The sequence below is a fragment of the Pogoniulus pusillus genome, chromosome 8, assembly GCF_015220805.1.
Source record: "Pogoniulus pusillus isolate bPogPus1 chromosome 8, bPogPus1.pri, whole genome shotgun sequence".
In the NCBI taxonomy this organism is placed as follows: Eukaryota; Metazoa; Chordata; class Aves; order Piciformes; family Lybiidae; genus Pogoniulus; species Pogoniulus pusillus.
In genome coordinates, this window is record NC_087271.1 from 8,789,435 (window position 1) to 8,814,533 (window position 25,099).

The window sequence follows — 25,099 nt, forward strand, 5'->3', positions numbered from 1 at the left end:
GCTGTGTCCTTTAAACTTCTGCAAATACACTGGAGAAAAGTTGGTGTAGTTGATCTGGCTCTTGTTTCTTTGGGTTTTTTACCCTGTAAAACCAGAACTATTAAACAGACTTGTATGGGGGATAGGTCTAGCCTATGGGCTGTTTATTGCTCAGTGGAAAGGGATGACCTGTCAAAATGTCAGGAGAGACCTCAAAACACTTTTCTAGGTATTGAGAGTATGAAAGGAGGAATCAATTAATTAGAGTCACTTCAATCCAAGTGGATAAAATCCCTTCCTCTCTAAATTGCTGTTCCAGAGGCTTGTTTGTTGAGTTGTGCTCTATAAGGTACCAAGAGCTACCCTACCCAGCAGCTCTTGATGCAGTATTCCAGCCAAGATGGCTGAACTACTTTGCTAGGGAACACCTGCCTGGCCCTGTGCTGTCTGTGCCCCTGCACAAGGAAAACACAACCTTAGTTTTTGTGTGGTGTACCCGTAAAGCACAAAATGTTCAAAAACCATGGCACACATAAAGCAAATGAAGAGAGCCATTAGCAGAAAATGAGGAGCAGACATAAAGAGACAAAGGCAGAAGAAGGTTTATTTTGTGTATAAAGGTAGGAAAGTTATGTACACGTGTGCAATGCAGTTGAGAATACAGAATTACAAAGAGGAAAGAAGCAGCATTTCTGAAATCAGGAGGTGTTTCATGATGGCAAGGCATTAGAGGAAGGAAAGAATTCAATTACAGATACTCATTCAGTAAAAGAAGGAATGAAAAGATGATCTGCTAGTAGGTCCTAAGTTAATAATTTGCCTATTGCTGTGAATCCACATGAACCCCATATTTAATATTGTGTGTACACTCTGACATCAAGACTATAGCACTGAAGAGAGGGAATTTTGGAGTCTCTATAGATATGCATATAAGCATATAGCTGCAGTATGTCAGACATACTGTTCTTACACCTATTGCTTTCTGGCAGCATTAATGCCAAGATCAATTTTTTGGCCTATTGTCATGTATCCTGTCATGTATATTCTCTAAAGAGCATAAGAGGTCAATTTATTTATGTTATGATTTTCTTATTTGTCATTTATCTTAAAAAATCAACTTGGTTTGAACAGCTTTTGTTAGCAGCATCATTTTGTCATTTGCATTGTCAGAAGAAGAGGAGGCTCAGGGGTGACCTCTTTGATGTCTACAACTACCCGAAGGGACATTGTAGCCAGGTGGGGGGTGGCCTCTTCTGCCAGGCAACCAGCAACAGAACAAGGGGACACAGCCTCAAGTTGTGCCAGGGGAGGTCTAGGCTGGATGTGAGGAGGAAGTTGTTGGCAGAGAGAGTGATTTGCATTGGAATGGGCTGCCCAGGGAGGTGATGGAGTCGCCATCCCTGGAGGTGTTCAAGTAAAGACTGGATGAGGCACTTAGTGCCATGGTCTAGTTGACTGGCTAGGGCTGGGTGCTAGGTTGGACTGGATGATCTTGGAGGTCTCTTCCAATCTGGTTGATTCTATGATTCTATGAATTTCTCACTCCTTTGCTTTTAGTTATCATTCTGGAAATGGCAGTTTCACTTAGAGTTATTAGTGTTTAATTTTTTTGGTTCAGTACTACTGAATCAAGTAGTATTTCTGGCTATGATTAAATGAAAGTAACAGTTTGGAATAAATTTCCAACGGGATATGATGTTTCTTACTCTCAATTTCTCCCTGTGCAAGAAAATGGGACGTTTTAACTCAGAACAAGGTGAGTGCCTTCATTTTGTTTTGTCCTACTTGGATATCTTAAAGCAAAATGTAAACATTTAACACAGAAATACTGAATTCATCTAAAAGGGAAAAAAAAACCCCTATGATTCTTTCCCTCTGACATTGTAGTTTTGATGACATTAATTTCTTCATTTGGTGAAGTAAAAAAGCAATTTTCCAAAACTGTATTTTCACTGAAAAAAACCCCATTCCACAATGATGTTTAATTTTAGTTTCTTGTCATTGCCTGTGTTATGTAGTTCACAATATCACATGTAATCCTCAGATTCATCTACATCTGATGAAACACACATTTTGTTTCTGACACTGCTGCATCTCTTTCACCCCCTGTGCTGGAATATATCTTCCCATCTTCTATTTGTTGATTGCAATCCTCTGGGGTTAGAAAGAGACCCCAAGGATCATCCATCTCCAACCCCTGCCACAGGCAGGGACACCTCACACTAGATCTGGCTGCTCAGAGCCACATCCAGCCTGACCTTAAAGACCTCCAGGGATGGGGCCTCCACCACCTCCCTGAGCAACCTGTTCCAGTGTCTCACCACCCTCATCGTAAAGAACTTCTTCCTAACATCCAATCTGAATCTACCTGCTTCCAGTTTTGATCCATTCCCTCCAGTCCTACCACTACCTGACACCCTAAAAAGTCCTTCACCAGCTCTCTTGTAGCCCACTTCAGACACTGGAAGGTCACAATAAGGTCTCCTCAGAGCCTTTTCCTCTGCAGACTGAACAGCCCCCACTCATTCAATCCGTCTCCATAAGAGAGGTGCTTCAGGCAGGTGTTCAGCAGTTCCTTACTAGAGTGACTCTGAGAGCCACTGCTCAAATTCTCTCTCCATAGGAGAGGAACCACAGCCCTCTGACCATCCTTGTGGCCTTTCTCTGGACACACTCCATCAGGATCTTTCAGCTGAATGATTTTTTTCTAAATTATTATTATTATTTTAAAAGAAGAGGTCAATAAGAAAAGCAGCAAGCTTTGGGACAATTACAAAAGGTGTGAAATGAGAAAATAGTGGCTTGATTCCCAGGCAGTGACTTCTGCTGTGGGAATGAGAACCACAACCTCTCACTTATGCACATTCTAAAGCGCTTTAATGCAACTGTAGAATTAAAGATGGGATTTGCTCTTCATGAGCACTCCAACAACAAGAAGCTGGGTAGAATTGAAGGAACAGGGACAGGTTTGAAGTGGGGAAACCTGATATCAGTAGGTTTATGGACTTCTGTAAAAGATCATCTGTTCTCTCTGAAGTCATAACCCCTCATTGTGTTAGTCTTTCCTATAACTGCTATGTGCCATTGTGGTGGTTGGCTTGATGGGGCAAACATGGGCTTATCTATGCCCAGACATGTTCCCCTGCTTCCCCACCCCTGTGCTGGGGGAGGCAACTGTGGGAGGGGAGGGCAAAATCCCTGGCTTCACCTAATATGGTGAGGCCTGGCATAGTGCCATTCTGTTTGGCTAATCTATGACCAGTGCCCCACTAATCATGGGCTGGATATTGATAAAAGGGATAAGCAGGTAGCACAGGGCTGCTGTGTCATTTTGCATCCTGAATTTGCCTGGAGAGCTTACCAGGAACAGGCTCTAAATGCCTCCATGCAATTGGCCTGCATAGCCCCCAGCATGACATTGAGCTGAGACTGCACATCACAAGACATACTGCTTGCACCTGAAAGTCTCCTGCTAAGACAAGAAGTCCTGGAGATACACAGATCATCCAGAGGAGCCAGGAGAGAAGGTCAGAGATTGTCTGCCTCCTTTCCCCAGAAGCCTGGGAAGAATCAAGTCTCAGTGGACAACAAGACAGAGTTCCACCTGCTTTGGGTACTGTCTCATTTATATTTTTGTGAGTAAATACTTAAAAGCCTTTTCCAGTATAATATTTGCATTTGCCACTTTAAGAAATCAGTGTTCTAGTTTTGCCTGTGCCCTGTGTGCATAAATTTCCAACTTGTGCGTTTCTGAACCTGTGGATAAGTTTTCTGGTGAGTTTTAATGTTAACAAACAGTTTTCATAGTTATTAACAATCATCACCTGGACATCAAAATTAATGCAGATTATTAATTTTGCATAATGCATTGCAGCTATAGCAATAAAACACCACCCTATATATGCTTACTCATTTGAATCGTCACATTTAAATGCCTAAGAAGGAGTATAGAATATACATTCAGCTATGTATACATAGCTGAATATACAATCAGCTATGATTGTGAATGCCCAAAGAAATGGTTGCACCATCCATAATGGTTTGGGTGCTTTTGCCTTAAAGTATTGTTCAGAAAAACAAAAGCTCACCTTTGACTCCTGTTCCATATTTAGCAATGTGCTGCCACTGTGTCTACACTATCAAAGGCAACTACACATGTATTTTGCTATAATGTTTTTTTTTTTTCTGAACCTCCTGGTGTTTAATGATTTTCAGGCCTCTTATTTTCATTCTTTGAAGTGCCCATGGTCAACCAATCTGATGAATTACCTTGGTTACTTCTCAAGGAGGAAAAATCCTGTGTTTGTGTTTGTGGGCACTCAAATCTATAGCACAGATTTACTTAGAGTTGTTGAATAAACAACAAATTGATGATTGTAAGATCTGATGTACTTACTGGGGCTTTCTTGAAAGTGAATCATGCAGAAGATTAAGATGGCTGTATTTTATCTCAGTAGACTAAATTGAAGGTATACAGGCTGCCAGAGCAGGGGTTCAGGATTAGTAATATTAATGCAGGATTGCCACTAATTCAAAGGGATCTCAGTGTCAGCATATTTGCCAATTGCTAATCCAAACCATTATCTAATTATGCAGAAAGATCCAACATGATTTCACAGATGCTGTTTCTCTGGCAGTGAGGTTTCACAACACATGTGGTGTGTGATGCAAAGGTAGTGGCCACCTCTAAGATTTAACTGTACAGTTAGGCTTGCAGAAGGCAGCGCATCTTTGCCACTCGTAGCAGGAAGGTTTGAATGCCACCATCACTAAATCCTGTCGTTCTTGGTAATATACCCTGCCTGTTGGTGTGTCCTAGTGCTGCTCACTGGCAGTGTGTGTGAGGTGAATCACTCTGGCAGTTGTGATGAAACACTATTTAAGACTTGCTAGCGTTTGTTCTAAAGCTAAATGAAAGAACTAAACCAGGTCTAAAGTATCCATAAAAAAACGTTCAAAGAAATATAAAACAAGTTTGAAAAGTATGATGTCTATATTGCTTTGCTAAGCTGTTTGGTCAAGGCATCTTCTGCTGCATCAAAGTACAAAAGTTTAAAGATTGCTTAATAGTCTTCCTGTTCGCCCCACTCAACCGCTGGATCATCATCCATTCGTAGAATAAGATAGGAGAGAAGCTGAAAGAGATTCTGCCACAACAGTAAAGACACAAAAAAGGAGAGGTCGCTTACATCTATCTCACAGCGGTCTCCAGCATAGTTCACATCACAGAGACAGTGGAACCTGTTCAGTAGGTTCTGGCAGAGGCCTCCATTCAGACATGGGTCAGAGCTGCACTCATCAATGTCCTTTTCACACCTAGAGGAAAGACTACAAGTAGTGAGCATCTGAAATCACAGACCAAACGCATCAGACAGGCAGGGTTTTAACTCGGAAGCCTCTGGGGAAGGGAGCGGAGGATGCGCTGTTTGAAATCTGCGCTGTGTTCCCAACACGTGTTTATGATTTGGTTAACTACCCAATTAGCCACGCTCAGATCCTGAGCTTCCTGTATTAGTTTCAAACACAGATAGTTAAGGCAGGAAATTCATCTTGGTAAAGCGTTTCATGGTTAACGAAGCTTAGCCATGCGAAGGGAAGGTTTGTGTATGATTTTAGAGCTAGATCTGGCATGAGTCCTGCTGACAGCTTGCTTATCTGTTTTTGCTGTTTGTGAAGCTGAGGGCATGTGTTACTTCTTCGTAGTCTGGATGTAAGTCAGACAAATGCCTGTTCTTCCCAGCTGAGACCTCCTGGGAATGTTCATCTGTCTGGGTTTCTTTCTCGCTTTGAAACGCCAATGGGTCCCAGCAGAATCTCCTATCTGGTCTCTCTGATATGGACCCTGAGAACAGCAAGGGTGGTACAGGACAGAGTAAGGTTAAATATCTGTTGCTAAATGTTTGAGTTAATTCTGATGATAAAGGACATTTAAGTTCTCATAATTTCTCATTAGACACTAATGAGGAATATGTGAGATTGCCTGAAGTCTAGTGACGATTTGGTGATTTTCTGCTGCCACAAAGTTCCCTTTCTAATTCTCTGCTCCTTTTTTTTTTTTAATTGAAATAATGCTATGCTTTTTTTTTTAAATTCAAATAATGCTAATGGTGACACATGGGTTTGATGGGTGGACCATGAGATGGATAAAGAACTAGCTTGATGGCTGCACCCAAAGAGTGCCTGTCAATGGATGCATGTTCAAGTGGAGGTCAGCGACAAGCAAAGTCCCTCAGGGATCAGTGCTGGGACCAGTCTTGTTCAACATCTTTGTCGGTGCCATGGACAGTGGCACTGAGTGCACCCTCAGCAAGATTGCTGATGACATCAAGCTGTGTGGTGCAGCAGACAGCCTGGAGGGAAGGGATCCATCCAGAGGGACCTGTAGAGGTGAGCTCATAAGGTTCAACAAGACCAAGTGCAAGGTCCTGCATCTGGGTCGAGGCAATGCCAAGCACAAATACAGGCTGGGCAGTGAGTGGCTGGAGAGCAGCCCTGAGGAGAGGGACTTGGGGGCACTGGTGGACAAGAAGCTCAATAGGAGCCAACAGTGTGCACTTGCAGCCTGGAAGGCCAACCAGATCCTGGGCTACATCAGGAGAAGTTTGTCCAGCAGGGCAAGGGTGGTGATTCTCCCCATGTATTCCGCTCTGGTGAGACCCCACCTGGAGTACTGCATTCAGTTCTGGAGCCCACATTACAAGAAGGATGTGGAGATGCTGGAGTGTGTCCAGAGAAGGGCCATAAGGATGCTCAGAGGGCTGGAGCACCTCTCCTATGAGGACAGACTGAAAGACTTGGTGATCTTCAGTTGGAGAAGCGGAGGCTCCCAGGTGACCTTCTTGTGGCAGTATCTGAAGGGGGCCTACAAAAAAGCTGGGGAGGGACTTTTTAGGCTATGAGGGAGTGACAGGACTAGGGGGAATGGAGCAAAGCTGGAGGTGAGGAGATTCAGACTGGACATGAGAAAGAAGTTGTTGAGCACGAGTGTGGTGAGAGCCTGGAATGGGTTGCCCAGGGAGGTGGCTGAGGCCCCATGCCTGGAGGTGTTTAAGGCCAGGCTGGATGGGGCTGTGGCCAGGCTGATGTAGGGTAGGGTGTCTGTGCCCATGGCAGGGGGATTGGATCTAGATGATCCTTGTGGTCCCTTCCAACCCTGAACTGATTCTATGATAACAGGGGATCCTATTTACTTCCAGATAAAACCGGCAGGTGTATTTTTGAAGAAGAATGGAAGGGAATTCCCTCCGAATTAGAAGGGATTGATTTGTTCAATCGCACTCAATGCCTTTTTAGTGCCACATTAGAGAAGAGCAGTTCCTTACACTACCAGTGTGATCTGGCTTTCTTTATTGGTCTCTAAAAAATGTTCCAACAGCTTCTTTCATTGGTAAAATATATTCATATACTTCAAAAAGCTAAATTATTTATCCAGTGTATAAAAATTGTATAGCTATGAACTCACCTATCCAAATAAGTAATAATAACAACAATAATATAAAAGGAGCAACACCCCCCCTGAAAATCTTCCAGACAATCCAACTTTTTCAGAACCACTTTAAAATCTGTTTCACTTAGGTAATTTTGAAAATCCCAGCCTGATTTGAATGAAAAAAAAATGTTTTCAAGAGACAGTTGTTTCTCCTTTTATGAAGCACAGCCTTTTCACATCTCCCTTTTCACCTGTTAATGAGTTCACTGGGCTTTTTTTTTGTGATCCCAAGTCAAGCAATTGACATAGAAAGATGCTACTTTCTCTCTGTACTGTGCTCCTGGAGAGATGAAATGTTGCATTGAAGGGAAATGTCTCTTGCATCCATCTAATACATAAATATACCGAGAGGTTTGGGTTTGGTTTTATTATTAACTGATGCATTGCAATTTGTTCTGAAGCAGAGAAAGAAGAAAGCAAAAAGGAAAGAAGGAAAAGGAGAAACATAAAAATAAAATGGAAAAATAGAAAAAGAAATGGAAAAAGAAAAATAAAAGAAAAAAAAAGAAGAAAAAATGCAAAGAAGAAGAAAGGAAAAGGAGAGAAAAAGAAAAAGAAGAAAAAATAAAAATAAAAGGAAGGAAAAAAAAGAAAAAGAAGAAAAAAGAAAAAGAAAAAGAATGAAACTTTCTCATTTGACATACTGAGACCTGCAAGCATGGAAGTGCTTCTGGTTTATGGTTTGGCAGCCTGGAGGAAAAGAGGATAAATACTCCATTGCAGCCCTTTAGGAAGATTGCCTTGCTGTGATAGTCAAAGTGCAGCATGCTTGGTACAAGGCTGCTGTTCAATATGAGAATCCTGGGAACCATAAAACAGAGATTATTGCCAGCCAGTGGGATGGATGTAAGGAAGGCTCTTTCCCAAAGCTGTAGTTAGCAGGTTGCCTGGTAGGGGAAGGGAGAAGGAAAACCTCTTTTCCTTCTACTTTGAAGGCCTAAGAACCACACACACCATAGATGTGTCCAAGAATATGGTTTGTAAAATATATTTGATGTGGTTTGATTTTTCCACCTTCGTTTTGGCTGTTGTATGGAAACTAAACAGTACAGTGCAGATGTGTCTGCCAACTGCATTGTGCACTGAGTGGGTGAGACTTTTCAGTTCATCCATCTTTCATAGCTTGCTGCACTGCTTCCACAAAATCAGTGGGCTAATAAATTTTTGAGAGTGTGAAAAACTCTTGTTGAAATTTTTTTTGTGTTTGCAGAGCCAGCATAGCTTGGTCCTGCTGAACTTTTGGATATTACACTCTGATATGATGCTAATTTCACTCAGAGCACATATGGTATTTCTTTTCTCACTACACCTGCAAGTGTCCTTACCTATTCAGACTGTTTTGACTGGAACAGGGGCACCTAATCCCTCAGGCTGTGCAGCCTTCCTTCTCCAGAGCTGTTCATAAAACATTATCAAATGGTAAGTGTGAATTGTGGCAATATGCTACAAGATAAAAATTTCACTGTGAGGAAGGCCCTTCTGTTTCAAAGTAAACTGTAAGATGTAAAAAAGCATTTCCTAGCTGCTGTAAAAACGGTAAGTCAGTTTTCATGCTTCACCATGTATATAAACCCATGTTTGTGGTCACTCAACATCCCTTTGGATTACAATGTGGAATTAGGCAAAGAAGTGTAAAATAATGTATTTCTAAACTACACCAGAGCAGAGGCTGCTGCATGAGTTTAAGTGTATCAGGTGGCAGTTAGATTTCCTGGATTTGTCAGTTTATCTGACAGGAAATTGGTGTCTCACTTTCACTAAAGCTAGACTGCTTCACAGCAGCTGAGGGTATAAGCTGGACCTGGCCAAACTGCTCAAGCCAAGTCCAAAGCAGGACATGGCTTGTTAAGTCTGAATTGACTTAACCTCTACACCTCCTTTGGCTGTCCTCTCCCTTGGGTGACTAAGGGTCATCTCTCGATGAGCCCTTTGACAAAGTCAAATTTGCCATCAGAATGGGCTGCCCAGGGAGGTGGTGGAGTCCCCATCCCTAGAGGTGTTCAGGAGAAAACTGGGTGAGGCACTTAGTGCCATGGTTGAGCTGACGGGATAGGGCTGGGTGCTAGGTTGTACTGGATGATCTTGGAGGTCTCTTCCAACCTGGTTGATTCTATCATGCCTGTGATTCCTTTCAGTAGGAAAGTAGGAAGCTGCAATACCACCAGGTATTCCATCTCAATCATGCCTGTGAAGGGATAGATTGTATATTCACAACACATGTAGCCTGGAGAAGAGGAGGCTCAGGGGTGATCTTATTACTGTCTACAACTACCTGAAGGGACATTGTAGCCAGGTGGGGGGTGGCCTCTTCTCCCAGGCAACCAGCAATAGAACAAGGGGACACAGTCTCAAGTTGTGCTGGGGGAGGTATAGGCTGAATATTAGGAGGAAGTTCTTCACAGAGAGAGTGATTGGCATTGGAATGGGCTGCCCAGGGAGGTGGTGGAGTCACCGTCCCTGGAGGTCTTCAAGAAAAGCCTGGATGAGGCACTTAGTGCCATGGTCTAGTTGACTGGCTAGGGCTGGGTGCTAGGTTGGACTGGATGATCTTGGAGGTCTCTTCCAACCTGGTTGATTCTATGTGAACATAAAACAGCTTTGCATGGTCATGTGTGACTGTACTGCAGCTGATTTTTACATATGAGCAGGGTATCTGAATTTTTGTGTCACCACCACTGGAAAGCTAACATTATGCTTTGTCATGCACAAGGCTGCCATGGAAGCTGAAAATATAGGCACAAAGAAGCAAGTGCACAGTGCTGGCTAAGAAATAATATCTTGCACTGAGGTTAGTGCTGCTATGTTGGATCGAGTCTTGCTGCATAGATCTCAGTGTGTTATCTAAGTAAAACATTGAGCAGTGCCCCTCAAAGTCACTCTAATAAGAAACTGCTGAACACCTGGCTGGAGCATCTCTGCTATGGAGACAGATTGAGAGTGCTGGAGCTGTTCAGACTGCAGAGGATAAGGCTCTGAGGAGCCTTCCAGTGTCTGAAGTGGGCTACAAGAGAGCTGGTGAAGGACTTTTTAGGGTGTCAGGTAGTGATAGGACCGGGGGGAATGGAGCAGAACTGGGAGTGGGTAGTTTCAGATTGAATGTTAGGAAGAAGTTCTTCACTGGAACAGGTGGGTAGAGGCCCCATCTCTTGAGGTCTCTAAGGTCAGGCTGGATGTGGCTCTGAACAACCAGATCTAGTGTGAGGTGTCCCTGCCCCATGGCAGAGGGGTTGAAACTGGATGATCCTTGAGGTCCCTTCCAGCCCTGGCCATTCTATGATTTTATGAAACTACTTCTTTGTCTGTATTTCAGCAGGACATCAACCCCTCTGTGGCCACTACCCTCTGGAACACTTGCTCCACAAAGGTCTACTAGATGAAGCATCTCACCGTTCTCCAGCAAATCCTGGCAGGCAGACACACGTCGGCTCGCCTCCGAGGTCAGTGCAGTTGCCATAGTTGAAACATGTGAGGTTTCTCTCTTCATTCCCACAAACTGTATATGGTAATCTTCTGGATCTGGGTAAATAAGAAGGCAATGGCAATTTCAATGACAGCTTCCCTTGTTTCTGGAAGTTTTGTGTGTTCTCAGCTTTCCATTTGACTCTAGTCCACTGATTTAGTGGAAAATATTTAGATAGGACTTGCACATTTGTTACTTGAATGCAGAATAGAGCAGAACAGGGGGAGCAGGGCTCCTGCAAGCAAATACTATGCAATGCCAATGGGAAAGGCATTACAATCTACCCATAAATGAACACAGTGCTTCAGGGGCTGCACATAGTGCCTCCTTGATTTCCTCTATGGAAATGAAGCCCCACACCTATCTGCATTGACACACGTGGTGCCCAGGGTACTCGGGGTGCTCACAGTTAGTGGCAGGCAGCAAATCAACCAGGAGAGCGATGCTGTTACTGCCAGGGCCACTGTCCAAAGGAAAGACAGCAGAAACTGAGGTTTAAGACTCAGAGAATGTATATTTATTACATTTTTTAATTTGCTGGATTTGGTTTTGCTTTTCCAAGTGCTCACAGGCAAGTTAATGATTTTTTTTTTATTAAAGGAAAAGGAAAAAAAAGGGGGGGAAAAAGAGGGGGGAAAGAAAGGCACAACACTGCCTACATTACTGACATCACTCTGCGTGATGTCTGGGCAGGTTGGTACCTGAGATCAAAGAAGAAACTTGGCATACGTGATAGACCATATAAGGCATTTTCCAATCTCAGGATGTCCTCATTACTCAAAAAAACCCAACAACAATTGACAATTGTGTATTTATAGTCTAAAAGATTGTGGTTGGGCAGCACAGAGATTGCCTGTTTGCACCCTCCAGACTGCATCAGACTGGGGTTTCCCAGAGCGGAGAAAAGAGAAGGCTTTTGCTGTCTCTGAAAGCAACAGGACATGCTCATAAATGAGAAGTTTCTAGTCTGCAGAGAAGGGCAGTTAAAGAGAAGAGGCCAGGGAAGAGCCTGAAGGGGAGTGACTGAGTAGAATAAAAAACAGGCGTGTGAGTAGCCTCAGAACTGGTGGAAAGAGTAGGCTGTCTGGTGTGTGCAGCCACTGGGACTGCTGAGCTGAGAGAGCAAGCTTGGAGGATAAAACCCACCCAGAGATGCTGTGGTTGGGGAGAAAAACTTAGTTACCAGCCCTCACAATGCTGTTTCCTCCTGCCCAAGATTCTCTGCTTAGAGTTCTAGAGCTCTACTATAATGAAGTATCATTTAGACATTTGAAACCCTTATGTTTGTTCTTTTTTTTTCCTAAAAGAGATGTAGCATCTTTTATCTCCAGCTCTGGTGGGCTTGTTCTATCACCAGAGAGCTTGGAGTACTCAAGCTGGCAGCAGAGCTGGGCAGCAGAGCTAGTACCTTGTTCCCTGTCTCCTTGCCTTGTCAGGACCTGCCTGAGCTGCCAGCTCTCCACTGCCTCCATCTATATCTAATTGATCTGTACAGCTTCCTCCTGTGCTGTAGACTCTCTAAATTACTGTACACAGCCATGATTAATCGATGCATAACACCTGTGCTTAAAATGGAGCCATCAGTGGTCTAACAGCCCTTCAAAAGAGACCTGACCAACTCTTCCAGGTCTGCCTTGTTTACAGTACCTGCAAAATCTTCCGGTGAAGTTGCCAGCACACAGGCAAGAGTATCCATTAATGCCATCCACACAAGTGGCCCCATTTGCACACTGGTGGCCACGGCAGTTGTCTATGTCCTCTTCACAGTTTACCCCTGTGTAACCAGGTTCACAGCTGCACTCGTAGGCGGCGATCCTGTCAGTGCAGTTCCCATGGATGCAGGGGCCTGAAGAGCACTCATCCATGTTGACTTCGCAATGGCTGCCAGCCCATCCTTCGGCACAGATGCAACGGTAGGAAGTATAGAAGTCTTCACACGTGCCCTCGTGCATGCAGGGGGCTGAACTGCAGATATCTACCTGCAAACAGCCAGTAAGAGCAGGGTTTGCAGATATTTTGAGGAATTGCTCCTCTTGAGGTTTTTTAGTAGGGATGTCAGCGCTTTCAAAGTATGAGAGGTAAATGCCACTGATTTCTATGGTGCTCATGCATCCTCGCAGGCCATCTAGACTGTCAAAGGCCTTGTCAGCCACATGGATGTCTGTCTCTTCTCTTAAAAAGTTGAGGCTTCCCGCAGCAGTTGTGCTAGTTGCAGTGTCTTTGTTATCTATATCAATGTGCCACCTAGAGAACTGGGACAGGGGCTCTACCATAGAGACCATCACTTGGTGCCATTTCCCATCGCTCACGGGCAGTGAACTAGCAAGGGTGAGCTTATAAAAGCTGTTGCCGCTTTGTAACTGGAAGAGCAGTTTGGAGTTGTGAATACTGATGGTGACAAACTCTGGCTCCCTCTCTGCATAGAGCAGTATCACGTCCGTGTCCCTAGTTCGAAAGCCAAACATGATATTGGTGAGGTCTCTGCTGATTTTCCCGTTGCTCCTGTAAAATATCGCACTGCTTCGGCCGCTAAACACTGCGTTAGCGAGACCTGTGCAAAGATAACAATTGAGAAACCAGGCCAACTTTAAACCAACATGGATCACAGGATCACAGGGTATTAGGGGCTGGAAGGGACCCAAGGAGATTATCGAGTCCCACCCCCCGCTGGAGCGGGACAATCCTATCTAACACAGAGCACAGAGGAACACATCCACACAGGCCTTGAAAGTCTCCAGAGAAGGAGACTCCACAACCTCTCTGGGGAGCCTGTGCCAGTGCTCTGTGACCATCACAGTAAAGAAGTTCCCCCTTGTGTTGAGGCGGAACCTCTTGTGCTGCAACTTACACCCATTGCTCCTTGTCCTATCCCAGGGAGCAAGTGAGCAGAGCCTGTCCCCCCACTCCTGGGCAGCCTTCAGATATTTATACACGTTTATCAAATCCCCTCTCAGTCTTCTCTTCTCCAGACTAAAGAGCCCCAGGTGCCTCAGCCTCTCCTCATAAGCCATGCCTCCCTGTCCCCTCATCATCCCTGTAGCCCTCCGTTAGACCCTCTCCAGCAGATCCCTGTCCCTCTTAAACTGGGGAGCCCAAAATTGAACCCAGAGGTCTCACCAGGGCAGAGTAGAGGGGGAGGAGAACTCCCCTTGATCTGTGGGACACACTCTTCCTAATACACCCCAGGACCCCATTGGCCTTCTTGGCCACAAGGTCACATTGTGTGGAACAACATCCATCTCTTCAGTGTCCCACTCCCCCTATTCTGCCACTCTTTTTTGGGGTTGCTGGAAAAAAAGGATTTGGACTTCATCAGCATCTCAGTTATTCTCCTCTGCCCCTGGTTGCTGTAGAAATTACAGGGCATTGCCAGCACCAGCTCTATGGACTCGGAGTCTGTCCCCTTGCATCATCTTGAGTTGTCATACTGGAGATGCAGTTCTGTGTTAGGGTTATCTCTTTTTTCCCCCTTTTAAACAAAGAGAAGCAGATGATCATAATGGAATGGAAATCAGAGCTGAGGCTGAGAGAGTACTTCAAAAGAAGATGTATATTGGCCATTTTATGTTCATTCCCTACATACAGGCAGCTACTTATGCTCCATGACAGATCTGAATAGAGCAAACACCTGTGCTCAATTCCTCTTCTCTTAGGCAAAGGCACTGAGGAGGTTTTAGAAAGTATTTGCCTTGATCCCAATTTACTCTCACTGATGCAAAAGGAGTTAATTTAATTGAAGTCACCTGGCAAAAAGCCCCTTCAAAATCAATGTAAGAAGAGTCATGTCTGTCACGTTTGAAGCCAGCTTCACCTGCAGTGTATGAACTGCCGGAGCCCTACTGACAGCACCAAGCCTGTGCTGGTGGGAGTGAGAGAGCAGCAAGAGCACTGTTTGCACTGCTGTGAGTGAAAATTGATGAGCAAGATTGTGGCAGGTTTATGGACATCTTCACAAAGGTATTTGACATCTTTCATTAGCATGGTTTCTACTTAAATGCACTAACTTGATGGGCTGTAAATTTGCACTCTCTGAGATTTGTGAGGGTTATAGACAGTGAAGAGGGACAGGAAGGGAATGTCTACTCTTTGTACTTCAAACAAAGCTTAGTTTTGCAAGATCCAAGGTAAGGTAGGTTCCTGAAGTAACTCTGGGTTGGTAAGCCTTGAGGAACCCAGGCACTGGGAGACCCAGCACAAAGTTACAAGCTGTGTATCCTGATTCTAAGGCAGCTGGGGTGTAACCACATTGCCTGGTACATCAAATGTGCTGTCTTGGAGAAAGAGAAGTTTCATCAGTGGAAATCATACAAATAATGAGACATGGCTTTTTGAAATTACTTCTGATTTTCTAAATCTCTTGCAAGCTGAGTTTTTTAAACTCACAAAGCTGAAATGTTCTTGTAGGACTCTTGTTAAATCCTGAGCACAGCAAGCTATCTGGAAGCTTTTACCCTGAGTTGTGACACTGGGCATACAGTTTTGCTGTCAATTGATGCTCCCAACACTGGCTTCCTAAGGGGCTTGCTCATCTCAGTTATGTGGGTGGAACTATAGCCACAGGCCCTGGAAAACAGCTCTTTTCCTTTTCTAGCTTAAAATGGTATCCAAAGCATAAAATAGCAGGTTGGAAGAGAATTCAGTGGCCAGTAAAACTCCTCTTTTTTCATTACCCTGTGTGGAAAAACAACAAGGCTATACTACATCTAGGAAAACAACTAGCCAAAAATGTGGCTCTGTAGTGCAGGAGCATCTATTGAGGAAACTCCTTCCTGTTGTCTCATAAAGCAGAACAGAAGTCAAAAGGCCATCTAGCAGTGTGAATGACCTTGACTTCAGCAAAAGGAAGCAGTTCAGCTACTTCTCTCTGTGTGAGCTTATATTACACCAGGATATGCAATAATGGAGTTCAGAACAGAACATCATTTAATGCTCTCATTGAAGCTGTCTATTAGAGAAGGTGCAGTTACTTTAATCTTGATTATAAATCTTAGCACCTGTAGCAATGCTGATTCTAACAGCCAAAAAAACCAGCATCACGTTGGTCTGCCAGCAAATTGTCTACCACAGAAATCTTTTGTTGACGAACTTCTAATTCCTAAAAGTCAGATATTCTAGCAGCTTCCATCAGACTCTGTGTTTTTCTTCCTCCACAGCATTGTTAGGGCTTTCTTTGATAGCAAAAAGAAAGAAAACATTGCTTCAAAATTCTTACTTGCTTTTTAAATTACACTCCAGGTTGGGAAGGAGAAGGAAAGTGGAGAAAAGGGATAAGTAGGGTGGCTAATGCTCTGAAGACAACTAATGGTCATCAATTTTCAAGCAGACTGTTTGGTATACAGCTGCTTCTTATGAAGATGCTAGTTGGATAACTGTACTGCTGGTGTTAAGATGATCCCCTCAAAGATAGTTGATTTGGACCAAAGATATTTGGTGGATGAGAAGCTCAACATGTGCTAGCAAGTGTGCACTTGCAGCCCAGAGGGCCAACCAGATCCTGGGCTACATCAGAAGAAGTGTGGCCAGCAGGGCAAGGGAGGTGATTCTTCCCCTCTACTCTGCTCTGGTGAGACCTCACCTGGAGTACTGCATCCAGTTCTGGAGCCCACATTACAAGAAGGATGAGGACATGCTGGAGTGTGTCCAGAGAAGGGCCACGAGGATGATCAGAGGGCTGGAGCAGCTCTGCTATGAGGTCAGACAGGAAGAGTTGGGGGTGTTCAGTCTGGAGAAGAGGAGGCTCCCAGGTGACCTTCTTGTGGCCTTCCAGTATCTGAAGTGGCCTACAAAAAAGCTGGGGAGGGACTTTTCAGGCTCTCAGGGAGTGACAGGACTAGGGGGAATGGAGCAAAGCTGGAGATGGGCAGGTTCAGACTGGACGTGAGGAGGAAGTTGTTGAGCATGAGAGTGGTGAGAGGCTGGAATGGGTTGCCCAGGGAGGTGGTTGAGACCCCATCCCTGGAGGTGTTTAAGGCCAGGCTGGATGGGGCTGTGGCTGGCCTGATGTAGGGTAGGGTGTCTGTGCCCATGGCAGGGGGGGTTGGATCTAGATGATCCTTGTGGTCCTTTCCAACCCTGGCTGATTCTATGATATGTAACATTTAGGACAATCAAATGATGCAGTGTATGCCATGTAGCTTGTCTTTCCAGGAGAATGGAGGGTGCCCTAATGTTAATCCAACACTGGGCATTTCATCTGCCTGCAGCCTGATTCAGAGGAATATGCTCTTGCTCCTGCAGTGCACTGATCTAAAGTACAACCTCAGCAAGTTGTGTTGAATAAGTCAAAAGCAAAACTCCTGTAAACACTGCTGTCCATGTCAGGGTGTCTGACTGACAAATTCTGGGTTGGTTAGAACAGACTCTTCCCACTAATGGTATTTGCAATTGACATAATCCTTATTTTACTACAGAAATAGCATTTGAAGGAACTTTAAAGGAGGTGAACACTGAGGTTTAGGGAAATGCTGATGAAAATTTCTGTTTCTAATCTCCAAAGGTGATAGTCATAATTGAAATGTACCTACATTCAAATCCTTGGTGCACCGGCTGGCATTGTGCTTCGTGAGGACAGGGCCCAAGCTCGCACCATTTAACCTCCTCACACGCCTTCCCCGCTGTGTTAGGGGGACACGTGCAAGTGAAGTCATCCCAGATGGAATAGCACACACCGCCGTTGTGGCAAGGGCTGGACTAGAGGGAAAGAGAAGAGACGACCTCAGCATGAACGAAAGCTCTCAGGGTCCCAGCTCAGGACAGGGGACTGTTTGGCAAAAAGGCCAATTCTGGGTACTCCAGATGGAAAGTGACAAAGAGTGCTGGTATGACAGCACAGCACGTCCAGCGAGTGACAACAAACAGTATTTCCACCTTAAAATATCTTAATTCTTCACCATGCAAGCACATTTTCTTCATGTGTAGCATAACTAGATAGTAGGAAATATTTTAGGGTGAAGTTTTTCCAGAGAGAGTGATTTGCCATTGGAATGGGCTACCCAGGGAGGTGGTGGAGTCACTGTCCCTGGAGGTGTTCAAGAAAAGACTGGATGGGGCACTCAGTGCCATGGTCTAGATGACTGGATAGGGCTGGGTGCTAGGTTGGACTGGATGATCTTGGAGGTCTCTTCCAACCTGGTTGATTCTATGATTTTTTCCAAGCAAGGGTGGTCAGGCATTGGAATGGGCTGCCCAGGGAGGTGGTTGAGTCACCAACCCTGCATGTGTCTAAAAGTCATTTAGATGTGGTGCCTGTGGCCACGGTTTAGGGTGAGCTTTGTAGAGCAGGGTTATTGGTTGGATTTGGTGATCCTGAGAGTCCTCTCCAGCCTAAATGTTTCTGTGATAACTGAACAGAATCCACTCTTTGCAGCATTTTCACCTATCTTTCTAGGGTGTCATCTTCATCAACTATTGTATGGGAATGGATGAAAAAACGTATAGAAACTCTCCATTAAAAATGTGAAAATGCTCTGGAAAAAAAAGTCCTTCTTACCTTGCAGAGGTCATCACCAGTGCAGCCTTGGGTAACATTGACCAGAGATTGACTGGTAAGAGAATTCGATGGATTGGTGAGGGGGAAGAACTCCAGTGGATGGTTATTCACTCTTATATCTTGGATGCATCCTTTGAAATACTTCCCATTTCTATCAGTTTCTTTCTTATCTGGTAGGCCTCCAATGTAAAGACTATCCCTACTTTGCCTGGTTAGTACTGGAGTAGAAACAAATCCTAGGTATTGAGAAGACTGGAACAACTCCATCTTATTTGGTTCTATTTTTAGTGTTATTAAGTAAAAGTTTCCATCGTTTATGGAGTGTTTCCCTAATAACTTCATGGAGTTTGGAGCTAGCATTGTGAGTTTCCCACTTTCCAAGCAAACTCTCACATAGAGGTAAGTGCTGTTTGTCAAAGCCAGTAACAAGCCAGAAGGTTTGCGTGTTCGAACAAACAGTGATATGTCCAAATTGTCATTCTGAATGGTGTCAACAGGAAAAACAGCGTAGCCTGGGGAGTCCTGAGATCCAAACCGGCCTGGAATATATTCTTCAGGTTAGAGGTATGGGAAAAGATTAAAAACAAACCAAAAGAAACAAACAACCAAAAACAAAACAAAAGAAACAAACAACCAAAAACAAAACAAAAGAAACAAACAACCAAAAATAAACCAAATGGGAAAAAAAATAAGGGGGAAAAAAGAAAGAGAGAAGGGGAAGAAAAATAATTAGTTAGGTCTAAACAGTAAGAGAGTCAATGCAGTGATAATATAACTGCTTCTGGTGGTATATATGTATGGTTGTAAGATATGTTGATACTTGTGGGTGAATGAAGACTTGTTACAGCTGTAACAAGTATTGTTATTGAGCCAACAGTGTGCACTTGCAGCCTGGAGAGCCAACCAGATCCTGGTCTGCATCAGGAGAAGTGTGGCCAGCAGGGCGAGGGAGGTGATTCTCCTCCTCTGCTCTGGTGAGATCCCACCTGGAGTACTGCATCCAGTTCTGGAGTCCGCATTACAAGGATGTGGATGTGCTGAAGCATGTCCATAGAAGGATCAAGGGGGATGCTCAGAGGGCTGGAGCACCTCTGCTATGAGGACAGACTGAAAGAGTTTGGGCTCTTCAGTTGGAGAAGAGGAGGCTCCCAGGTGACCTTCTTGTGGCCTTTCAGTATTTGAAGAGGGCCTATAAAAAAGCTGGGGAGGGACTTTTTAGGCTATGAGAGAGTGACAGGACTAGAGGGAATGGAGCAAAGCTGGAGGTGGGTAGGTTCAGACTGGACGTGAGGAGGAAGTTGTTGAGCATGAGAGTGGTGAGAGGCTGGAATGGGTTGCCCAGGGAGATGGTTGAGATCTCATCCCTGGAGGTGTGTAAGGCCAGGCTGGATGAAGCTGTGGCTGGCCTGATCTGGGGTAGAGTGTCCCTGCCCATGGCAGGGCGGTTGGAACTAGATGCTCCTTGTGGTCCCTTCCAACCCTGACTGATTCTATGATTTTATTCCAAAATTTGTTCCAGCATTAAGGCCCAGTATAGGACCAGATGTTATATTATTTGGCATATTTTTACCCTTGATCATGCACTGTGTAGTGCTGTTTTCAAATGGTTACACAAGGACAGATCTCTATGGTGTCTTGGCTTGGTCATCAGAAGGATCATTTGGAAACGAACCCAGCTGCTTTGATTCTCTGCTGACCATGAAGGCCAAGGTAATTCTGGACATTTGTGATATTTTTTCTGCACTGATTCCAATTATAGAAACAGCTGAAAGCTGCTCAGCAAACCTCTCCTTTGTAAAAAAAACTCCAGATAGATCACCTCTTTGGTGCTGCAGGGGCTCTCTGCTTCTCTGATAGACTTTCTGTTGCTGGGACTCAACTCATGCTCATGCACATCAACTTACATCCAGTTGTGACTCCTGCTCAGTCCTGTGAGTGCTCATAATGCTGTGGTGTTGCAGGGGGAGAACGATGCAGGATCAAGCAAGCCTTACTCTTTTGTCTGTGTGTGTGTTTATCAATTAAAATGATTAAACCAAAACCATCTGTCTGTCTCTCTCTCTCTCTCTCCCCTTTCCTCTCTATTTTCAGTAATGATTTTCAGACTTTTAAGGATAGAAAATACGTAGCCCAAACCATATTTTATTCTGATGAATCATCTCATTAAAACACAACAAAGTGTTTCTATTTTTACACTTTTTAAGTTTCAAGATCTTGTCCTCAGCATTATAGATATCCTGCCTAAACATTTCCAAGAGCTATTTTTAATGTTTTGGATTCACAGAAAGAGTAAACCAAGCTTTTCCAAAACCCTCACGTAGCTAAAGAGGCTTTTGTGCAGTAAAACCCCTAGACTGAGATCTCATAGGCCAAGTTTCTGCCTGCAGCACTACTTTTTTTTTTTTAATGACTGCATTAAAAAACCCAATGAAAATAGAGGACTGACTGTGAAGCCCCAACAGACCCTTAATAACCACACTGAACTACTCTGTGCCACAGTAACATTATTTAGGAATAGGAATTAAATCCCTTACATGTTCCTCTACATAATGAAGTCTTAATTCTGTGGATAAGATTACCAATATATCTGCATCTGCTTGTTGAAACTCTGGTGTGCAGAAGTAAATATTTGTTGAAATGGATGCTTTGAGGCATTAAATTTCCTTAACCTCTATCTTCTCTCTCAGATGGTCCCAGAGAATGAGACGCTTTTTCATGAGGATGAAAAGGCAGTTTCTCCTGAGCTGGTGTTTACACATTCTCAGGCTTAGCAGGACACATTAATCTTCAAAAAAGGTTTTTCATGTTTACAATTACTTTGTTGCATTTCTCTCTATTTATAAATACACAACCTATAGACCATCAATCTGATCTTCTCTTTGATGAGATGGCTAGCATCGCCTCGGTCAGTATTAACCTCTTGGGGTCACAACATCTGGATGTTGATCAAAAATGAGTCGCCATCTGTTTGTTATTTTGTATATGTAAAGAAAATATTGCCTCTTGTCAATTAAAATACTCGGCAGCGAAAAAAGACACCAACATTGCTTAGGTTATCCTTTACCACGAGTCTCCCCCACTTTGTCTTTTAAGAAACCTGCCACAGTCTTGTAAATATGGCATATATCTAGGACCTATGTATCAAAGTGGCATGGTGCCATGATCTGCAAGGAATATTGTGGTCACCAGGAAAAAAAAATGAAAACAAAAAAGGCATGCTTTCTAATCATTCTCAACAGTTCTAATGCCAGTTTAAGACTCTCCTGCCCCTGACTGGTTTTAATTTTGTTTCATATAAAGAGGCAAACATATTTACCAGATGTTGTCCTATACTCCCAAGTTTCTTTTCCAAATCTTTGGATAAATTACAGCTAGACTTCAAAGAAGTCTGCTGCAATTACCTCTCTGACTTTATCATTTTGTAATAAAACCAAAAAGAAAAACTATTGAAAAGTATTGATAATATGCAAACATTTTGAAATGTACTTCAAGCTACAGCTTTCTGCAGCAATGCATTCAGTAAACCCCTGGGGCCAGTTGTTCAGCTGATGTAAATCAATGTTGCTTCACTGGCAGCAGTGCAGCCATGCCAGTTTACACCAGTTTAAGATCTGTCCATTCCAATCTGGCCATGGCTCGGCTGTTGCACTTCATCTTTTCCAGCCTGCTTGGCAAATATATATACATGAATATATGTATGTATGTATATGTGCCTGTCTGTATGTATTTGTTCCTCCCTAAACACTGCTGTGATTGACCACATGCAGATGGTTAGCAAGGGGGCAGAGAGGGAAGCAGGGGCAAGGGTGCTGCATGTAGACTCAGTCCTGCACGATTTTTTTAAGCAAAACTACTTGTTTAAAACTCCTAAAACTTTTGCTGAGGAAGGATTGCAGATTCCACCTGAAAATGTTCCTGAGTGATGCTGTATTTACAGCTCCAGAGGGTTTCCCATAGCAGACGCATTACGGCAGGAAGCTGGACAGGGACCTCCTGTTGTCCTTCCCTTTTGCCGCAGCTTGCACTTGGTAAGATCGTTTGTAGCAAGAAAAGTGCTACAGGCGTCTGCAGCTTTTGTATCCCTGCACATCACTGCCAAAGAGATCCGTTTGCTGAGATGTGCTCTTTTGTTCACTGAGACACGGACATGTTTCCCTCTGGTCACCAAGCTTCTCTCTGGTCACAGCCACCTTTGTTAGCGGTTGCACAGAGCTGCCCTGGGACTGGTTGAGAGATGAATGGGCTCTGTTCCCAGCCTCTGAAGCCCTGCCTTCTCCTTGGGCTGATCAGATTAAGTTAATAGTATAATCTCATTCATTTTTTAAAATGGGAATCTGTCTTTTTTTAGCTTGCACTACATTTGCTTGCCTTCCAGTGCCTTGAAAGAGTTTCTTTATAAAAGCCAAGAGAGCTTGAGGACAAAATTTTCAAAGAATGCTTTGAAAGTAAGGCTTAAACCCCAAGTGACTTGCTTGCTTTCTGTATTTTACTTGGGGTGCATAACCTCCAGTGAACTACAGTTTTCCAGAGTTTATGGCATGCTAAGAGGGGTAAGAAGATTTTAAACCAGGATGAGTGGAATCCAGCAGTTTAACCTGACTGTTTTTGTCAGGCTGAAGAGCAGCCTCCCTGGGAACATAAGTAGAAAATAACAAAGGTGTGCTACTGCTAACCTCTTGCACTTTCTTACCAGCTGCCATTAAGCTCTAGGGAACCTAAGGGTCATGCTGTTTCATCACCAGGTAAGCAGGATTGTTTATGACCAGGTTGTAAGCAGCAACCGCTTAAAACATGAATACCAACAGCATTCTCTTACCTGCAGCGCATCCTGGCCCCGTGTACGGCCGGTAGCAGTCGCAGTGGTAGCTCAGCCACAGGTTGGTACAGCGTCCCCTGTTCTGACATGGGTGGCTTTCACACCAGTCCTTTTTAGTACAGCCTGTCCTGACATTTAAAGATGATTCAGGTGATACATTCTCTGGAGTAATAACAGTCAAGTCTATTTCAATGTCCTGAAGACAGCCTACAAATGAAGGTGCAGAATGCACATTATAGATGTTAAGTAGAGAGTTGCTGCTAATGTTCCCCACCGGTAAGCTGCCCAAAAACGTGCTCTGAAATGCAAGCATCACGTGATCAGTATCTATCACAGCAGACGTTTTATTGAGACATGATTCTACGCAAGAGCTGTCAAGCAAATTAAGAGTAACAGCTCTTGCCAAGGTTACCTCCACTGAATGCCATTCTCCATCACTGACATTATGTGACACATGCAAAAGAGCCCGTGGCTTGTTATCGACTTGCACAGATAAGTGTAAGAAGCCATTCAGTATCTCCAGCTTTGCAAAAGTGGCTTTCTCCCCTCGGTGAAACAGAAGAGCTGTAGGTTGCACAGTTTGAAAGCTCAGGTTTATAGTATAGAAAATTTCCTTTTTAGAGTTTGGGGGATTCTTCAACAAAAGGAAACTGTTCCCTTGAAAAGCAAACGTTGTTATGGTTTCACAGTGCGTCCCAGTAAACCCAGGAGAACATATGCAGCTGAATCCGTGCTGGCCGTTCTTTAAATGTGGGATACATATGCCATTGTTTTGGCATTGCTGATCAGTACAGCCATGGAGAACTTCTGTGCAGTTCCAGCCACCGTAATAAATCCCTTCTTTGTCTGCAGGTGGGCAATGGCAAGTGTAATTCCCAGGGAAATTCTCACAGATTCCACCGTTTTGGCAAGGGTTGGCGTAACATTCGTTGACGTCTTCATCACAGTGAGTACCTGGAGAATAAACAAAGAGTTAGACCTGGATTGAGTAGTTAGGACTCAAAATGACATTTTTAATAAGGTGTGTTTTGTTTCTGTGTAATTAGTAGGGAATATCTTGATAAACAGATGACTGACTTGCAAGTCTAAAATTGGGTAAATATAAAGGTATCATTCACATGTCATATATGTCCTGTGCAAAGTAGTACATAAACACCTTGGTCATAGAACCAAACAAACTGACAGGCTTGATGTGGAAAGGGTGATGAAATTGAGGTAAACATCAGCTTCACAAGAAGCTTTCAAGTAATTGTTTCCATCCTATTCTGTGGTAGAAAGCTAGAATGTTTTGAGAGGAACCGGATGTATAAAAATGCTTAGTTCATATTCATGATACAGTATGCTGATGATCTGGAATATAGTCTGCTGGTCCTTCCTTCTCTTCGTATTCATTCAAAGTATCTTTGGTCCCATATGAAGCATCTTGGATCAACAGACTTCAAGTAGGAGCCACAGGACTCATAAGCATTAAAAGATAGAGCGGGACATAAGTATCAGTGAATCACAGACTCGTGGAATGTTAGAGGATGGAAGGGACTTCTAGAGATCATCAAGTTCAACCCACCCCTGCCAAAACAGGACCACTTAGGGCAGGTCACACAAGAATGCATCCAGTCTCCAGAGAAGGAGATTCTACAATTTCCTGTAGCTGAATATTCCTGCAAAATGCATGAACAGCAAGCTGCTGCTCACTGAGGAATCAGACCCACAGAGTGAGCAGGAAGCTGGGCAACGTTATGTTAAGAAATCCACAGAAGAGCTTAAATCTCTGTCCTGTCAGTGGATGGGGCAAGCTGCAGTGAGATGCACACCATCCACAGTGATGGGCAGTTGCCACATTTTGGGGTTAGGTGCACCCAAATGTTC

At 43.9% G+C, this 25,099-nt stretch overlaps 1 protein-coding gene across 1 annotated transcript in view; it reads right to left on the minus strand.

Moving 5' to 3' along the window:
• The window catches only part of CRB1 (crumbs cell polarity complex component 1), a 136,672-nt gene that overhangs the window by 24,410 nt on the left and 87,163 nt on the right, over positions 1-25,099 (minus strand). Inside the window, exons 6-11 of the mRNA XM_064147152.1 lie at positions 23,234-24,187; positions 18,418-18,968; positions 17,453-17,618; positions 12,576-13,479; positions 10,856-10,984; positions 5,169-5,295 (exon numbers count right to left, since the gene is read on the minus strand). Of these exons, the coding sequence (XP_064003222.1) occupies positions 5,169-5,295; positions 10,856-10,984; positions 12,576-13,479; positions 17,453-17,618; positions 18,418-18,968; positions 23,234-24,187 (2,831 nt within the window). The remainder of the gene's footprint in view (positions 1-5,168; positions 5,296-10,855; positions 10,985-12,575; positions 13,480-17,452; positions 17,619-18,417; positions 18,969-23,233; positions 24,188-25,099) is intronic.